Here is a 6665-nt window from a genome sequence, read left to right on the forward strand (position 1 = left end):
GTGTGTGTGTGTGTTTTGCTTTTTTCCTGGTGCCCCAGACCTCTGAAGCAGAACTGGCTTTGGGGTCAGGCCTGGGCTTGATTTGTCCAGGATCTCAGTGGGCCTCCTCCCTCAGGTTGTGGACCGCGGGCTGCAGAAATCACTCGTGTTTGAGGATGACCTACGCTTCGAGATCTTCTTCAAGAGGCGACTGATGAACCTTATGCAGGATGTGGAGCGGGAGGGTCTGGACTGGGACCTCATGTGAGTCGGGCCTGCGTGGTGGCCTGGAGACTAGCTCTGAGGGCCTTTGCAGGTTAATAGGTTGGGTCTTGTGGGAGCTTGGCAGGAGGACTCATACTTGACCTGGAAGTCGGGGGTCTTGGAAGCCTGCCAGCTGTTTCTCAGGGCTTGGAGACTTGACTGGGGCCTTCCTCTTACTTAGCCAGTGTGGCTAAGATTTAACCTGGAACCCTGTGGGTGTGGCTAAAGGACTTGGGGGTGTGGCCTGGGTGGGTGTGGTCAAGGCTTGGGAGCAGGGCGGAGCCTTTGGTGCCGAGTGTGGGGTGTGGCCAAGGGAGCCTGGGTCTTAGACCAGTACTAGGTGGAGGGTGGCCAACGTATTTCCAGAACAGTCTCATGTAGGTGGGTTGGTTCATCCCACCCTGCTTCCCCCCGCTGCTGTGCAGAGCCCTGATCCAGGTTCTGAGCCTCAGACTCACCAGTGTCATTAAAATGAGTAGTAATGGGTCCCCTTCCCCCTGACCGCTTCACCTGAATCCACCACCTTGCTCACCCGTCCCACTGCCCCCTGAACCCAGAGAAGCTTCCTTCTCAGTACCACTCTCCTCCTTGTGGGCCCTAGACCTCTGTGGGCCTCTTCTCACCCAGTCCAGTCACACCAGCTTCCTCAGTGCTCCCCAGCTCCCCCTACCCCAGGGTCTGACAGTGGCTCAGTGGCTCCCTGCGTTAGCACTCTTGGGCAGGTAGACAGGCGGAGGGTGACAGAGCCCCCATTCTGCACCCCAGCTACGTGGGCCGGAAGCGGATGCAGGTGGAGCACCCTGAGAAGGCTGTGCCCCGCGTGAGGAACCTGGTGGAGGCCGACTACTCGTACTGGACCCTGGCCTACGTGATCTCCCTGCAAGGCGCCCGCAAGCTGCTGGCTGCCCGGCCGCTCTCCAAAATGCTGCCGGTGGACGAGTTCTTGCCAGTCATGTTCGACAAGCACCCAGTGTGAGAGGGGGCAGCAGTGGGCAAGGGGAGCTGGGGTCTTGCAGTGCAGCTGGCCTGGGTAGGGGACGTGAGGCTCGCGGGCCCCAGGAGGGGGCTTCTCTACCGCTTCCTTCATGAGTCCCCTTCGCCACGCATTTCTGTCTCCATCTGCCTCACCCCCACCCCGCTCCTCCCCTGCAGGTCTGAATACAAGGCCCACTTCTCCCCTCGGGACCTGCGCGCCTTCTCCGTGGAGCCCCTGCTCATCTACCCCACGCACTACACAGGGGACGACGGGTACGTGAGCGACACAGAGACCTCAGTCGTGTGGAACAACGAGCACGTCAAGACCGACTGGGACCGCGCCAAGTCCCAGAAGATGCGGGAACAGCAGGCCCTGAGCCGCGAGGCCAAGAACTCCGACGTGCTCCAGTCCCCGCTGGACAGTGCCGCCCGGGATGAGCTCTGAGAGCTCTGAGGGGCGGTGGCCGTGGAGCCAAAGCAGCGGTTGCTGGCCTGGCCCCCACACACCCACTGGGGACGGCGGGGCCCCTGTGGCCCCTGGCAGGCCCCGGAGGGCTCCCCACACAGGGCAGCGTCCAGCCGGCTCTTGCTCAGCAATCACGTGCACGCAGGCAGCATTAATGGAGTGCCTACTGTATGCCAGGCGGACTGGGTGGGAACTGTTCATCTCTGGGTGCACCCAACACTTGGATTGGTCACAGGGTGCCAGGTTCCCTTGCTCTGGCAGTGAATGAGGTTTGATTACTCCCTCCATCAGTGATGGAGTCAGTCATCAAGTGTTATCGATCCCCCGTCAAGAATCACGCCCTAGTGATACACATTCACTGTTTCAATTCATGCGAGTATTTATTGAGTGCCTACTGTATGCAAGGCACCATCCCAGGCTCTGGGACAAGTGAGGCAGACTTTCACTTATTTGAACACATACTGAACACCGACTTTGTGCCCGGTACTTGTGACACAAAAGCTCTTACTGACTCGGTGCATTTATGGAGTGCCTGCTGTGTGCCGGGAGCTGAGCGTGGTGCTAGGGCTGAAGATAATCAAGGTGCTTTTCACTCTAATTGGTTTCTTCTCCACACATCCAGAGAGCATCTCCTGCAGTAGTGATGCAGAAAGCAGGATGACAGCTGTTCAGTCACCATTTGATACCCCCACAGAGATAGATGAGTCCTTCCATTTCTTCATGCAGCAAGCACTTATTGAGTGCCTGCTGTGTGCCTGACCTCGCGAACTCCCGGTGGGGCTAAGTTTGACTCCTCTGGTGCACCACCCCCGTCACCTGGAATGTGTGTATATAACATCCCCCCCGCCACTGCCCAGGAGCAGGGGTGACTCTTCCCTCAACAGGGAGAGCCACGCGTTTCCGTGACCCCATGTCCTCTTGCAGCGCTCCCCTAGACCCAGCCCCCCTGGAGGGGGTGAGGACGCCCCTGTCCTCGGTTGCTTGGCCGCCCTGCCCTGCATCTCAGGTGTGGTCTACCTGCTTGATGGCATTCTTTTGTCCAAGCCTCTGGTGGGATCATGTGTTTGGGGCCTCGGACGGGCTCCGCTGCACTGGGGCGCTCTCCATGGCCTGGGCAGGACGTCCCCCAGCACAGCCTGGAGGACTCACCGTGCCTTCAAGCCTGAGACGAATGTCAGAACCGGCCAGCAGTGCCTTGTCCTCTGAGGGGTAACTAACTGCTGTCCCGGTCAGGTCCTGGATAACTTGCTTATTTTTTTATTAAATGTTCCTGGTTGGGTTTTCACATACATCTGTGTTCCCTTCTTGGCCCGATGGTCTGCTCATCGCCTACACACCACCCACACTCGCCACCCCCTGCTTCAGACCAAGATGTGGGAGGAGACCAGGTGCTGGCGGGGAGCCAGTGAGGCTGGTGAGGGCGGAATGAGAGCCGGTATCCCAGGGCGCCCCGTGAAACACCCAGAATAGCGCAGGGATGACAGATGGCCAGCCGCACTCTGGCCTATAGGGGCAGCTGCAGGACTGTCTCAGATGACAGAGTGAGGAGAGTGCTGTCATAGTTTGGAGTCTCCAAAAAAGAGACCCTGAGATGAGGACCTGAGTTATCCAAGAGATGACCCCCAGGTAGCCCCCAGGGTGACGTAAAGAAGAGCGGGAAGGAGTCCTGCAGGGGTCGCCAGTGAGCCATTCAGTTCAGTCGCTCAGTTGTGTCCGACTCTGACAGTGAGCCATTAACTTAACTACCAGTAACTGGGGACCTTAGATGAGGCTGAACAATATATAGCATCGACCTTAGAGTGGTCCCGGCCTCCAGATGAGGGAGGTGGGGCATTTATCAACCCTCAACAACATGTACATTTTCTGGGTCGAATACTTAAAAGTTTTCAAGATTCTTAAGCCCTTAGGGCTTGCAGGCATATACCAGAGGCTTTTACAAAATAACAGATGGTGTGTGATTCTAGTGAAGAAATGAGAATTTACAGCTAAGCAAACTGAAAAAAGCAAAATTAAATCACACCTCCTCAGAGACAACAACTTAACTTTCTGGTGACAAACCTTTTCAGTCTTACCATGTGCATGGTGCAAATATATACATGTTTTGAAAAAAGAAGTTTCATATTACATAAACTCTGTTACAACCTGCTTGTATTTTCTCCCACACAACACATTTTTATTTCAGAAACACAGGATCAAATTGTACCCAGGTTTTTTTTTTTTTTCTCTCTCCTGTCAAGGTTCTTTTTAAGTTTAACAGCATATTGGAAAAAAAAAAACAAAACAGCATATTGTGGACATTCTAATCAGCTCAGGCACCTACCAGCTCTTTTTGGATTGTTACATATAATAAAAAATACCATAATCAGGATGGACCACCATTTACTTAATCATCCTGACTGAAGAATATCACAGTCCGGCAGTGAACAGCATTGTACAACACATCTTTCCTACTGGATTTTTTATTTCAGTTGGGTAAGTTGATACAGATGAGATTGCTGGGTTAACAGAAATGAACGCTTGATGATTCAGTAGAGACTATCTTATTTACTCTTGTTAAAGCCTAACTATTCATGGTTTGTCTACCAGGGTGTCCAGTCCCCTCTCATCAAACACTGGAATCATTTCTCATGTGTTACTGTTGCAAGTGATGTTTCCATATCTTATTTTTAACTCTTAGGGGTTAAATTAAGATTTTAAAATTTGGTGGGTCACTATTGGATTGGATTGTGTCTCTCCAGGACATTTGGTGATGTCTGGAGACATTTCTGGTTGTCATGACTGGGGGTGGGTGCCATTGGCATCTGGTGGACAGAAATTAAACACCGTGCAGTGCATGGAGAAGGTCCATAACAAAGAATGATTTGGCCCCAAAAGTCCACAGTCACACCCAATTCCATTCAGCCTCTTGAAGACATGAGCCTCTAGAAGAGACTTCTTCCTGGCGTGAGTAAAATTTCCTTTGCTATGAAATGTCTCTGATTCAAATGTAGATTCTTAGGCTCTGTTTCCAAACTGAAGGGGTCAGAATCTTGGAGGTGATGCCTAAGAACCAGAATTTTATTTAGAGGGCAGCAGAGGATGAGATGGTTAGATAGCATTAGTGACTATGAATTTGGAGAAACTCTGGGAGATAGTGAAAGACAGGGAAGCCTGGCATGCTACATCCATGGGTTGCAAAGAGTCAGACATGACTTAGCCACTGAACAACAACAGTCCAATTGTCTATGGGGCTTTCCAGGTGGCACAGCAGTAAAGAACCCACCTGCCAAGGCAGGAGACGCAAGAGACTCAGGTTTGATCCTGGGTTGGGAAGATCCTGCTAGAGAAGGGACTAGCAACCCGCTCCAGTATTCTTGCTTGGGAAATCCCATGAACAGAGGAGCCTGGTGGGCTATAGTCCGTGGGGTCGCAAACAGTTGAACAAAACTGGGTGACTGAGCACATACGTATGCATCTTGTTATCTAACTTGGATCTCTCCTTTGCTCTCTGAAACTGGGAGAACCGCATCCTTCTAGAACATTCCAACAGAACTGGCTTACCAGGGGGAACTGAGGCTCCCCACACTCACAGAAGGGGCAGTTGGGAGATTCTAGAAACCTCCAACTTGGGGCACATACCTTGTATCTGCCTCCATCAGGACTGCCTTTCTTTTATTGTTGTTTTTGGTTTTGTTTTGAGTTTTGGCCATGCCATGTAGCATACAAGATCCTTAGTTCCCTGACCAGGGATCAAACCTGTGCCTCTGCTATGGAACCACGGAGTCTTAAGCCCTGGACTGGCAGGGACGTCCCACAGCTGCTTTTCAATGCCTTCCAAATTGGTCACTGAACAAGGGAATTTGAATTCCAAAATATCAGATGTTTCCATGCCCCACTGCCGGCAGTGTGAAGTGAAAGCAAAACCAAGACATCTCCGATTGCTTCTGCCTTCCAACCCTCCGCCCCCGCCCGAGGGCTCCTCTGGCCTGTGGACCTGAGTGCAGACGCTGATGCAGGGACTTCTCGCAGTGTGGCTACAGCTCTGCAGCCTCTGCCCAGAAAGGAGTTGGGTGGGGGCGGGTGCTGATGCCAACCCAGCACTCCCTCTCATTTAGTGACTGTCCATTGTGATGGTGGGAAGAATGACTGTGTAATTGCAGACTGCATAATCATAGAAACCATGCTATGTAATTGCAGGATTAGGAACTGAATAATTATAATGCAGTATAACAAATTACAGAATGAAATGTAATCCTACGTAGATCCGGAATCACATAGTCATGTTACACCCTCCAGGAACTAAGTGTGCATTTTGCTGACTTTCTCTGAGAGAGCCTGCTGTGTTGGCAGGTGTCATGACGAAGAGGTGTGGGTAAATGGGGAGAGGGTGGGATTATGTAGTTTAAGGGGGAGCAGAGGGTTCAGGTGAGAGTGGAGGGTGGGGTGAGTATAAGGAAGGGAGGTGATACAGTTTAGCCTAAGGTTGGGAGAAGTGAGGAGAACCAGAGGGAAGTTGAAGAAAAATGGATTAAGTCATGTAGCATCCTGGTGGGCCAGTAGCTAAGACTCTGAGGTCCCAATCCAGGGGGCCTGTGTTCCCATCTCTGGTCAGGGAACTAGATCCCACACGCTGCAACTGAGAGTTCGAATGCCACAACAAAAGAGCCCACATGCCTCAGCTAAGACCCAACTCAGCCAAATAAATAAAAAATAAATATTTTTTTAAAAAATGGATTAAGTCAGGGGTTGGCAAACTATGGCCTGAGGGCCAAATCTGGCCAGCCATGTTTCATCGTTGTTTTTTTTTTTTAAAAAACTGGGACTTCCCTGGTTGTCCAGTGGTTAAGAATCTGCCTTGCAGTACAGGGGACTCAGGTTTGATCCCTGGTCAGGAAACTAAGATCCCACATGCCCTGGGGATGCTACTGAACCTTTGAGCCACAGCAAGTGGCGCCAGAGGTAAAGAATCTGCCTGCCAATGCAGGAGACATGAGATATGGGC

The 6665-nt window shown here is 51.9% G+C and overlaps 1 protein-coding gene across 2 annotated transcripts in view; it reads left to right on the forward strand.

Annotated features, from left to right (window-relative positions):
• Positions 1–2973, forward strand: part of COLGALT1 (collagen beta(1-O)galactosyltransferase 1) — a 22111-nt gene extending 19138 nt beyond the window's left edge. For both annotated transcript variants that reach the window (XM_010845638.1, XM_010845637.1), the window contains 3 exons: positions 116–243; positions 1009–1215; positions 1396–2973. In XM_010845638.1, coding sequence (XP_010843940.1) covers positions 116–243; positions 1009–1215; positions 1396–1663 — 603 coding nt within the window. In that variant the 3' untranslated portion in view covers positions 1664–2973. The remainder of the gene's footprint in view (positions 1–115; positions 244–1008; positions 1216–1395) is intronic.
• Positions 2974–6665: the final 3692 nt, after the last annotated feature.

This window comes from Bison bison, unplaced genomic scaffold, assembly GCF_000754665.1.
Source record: "Bison bison bison isolate TAMUID 2011002044 unplaced genomic scaffold, Bison_UMD1.0 scf7180017864221, whole genome shotgun sequence".
In the NCBI taxonomy this organism is placed as follows: Eukaryota; Metazoa; Chordata; class Mammalia; order Artiodactyla; family Bovidae; genus Bison; species Bison bison.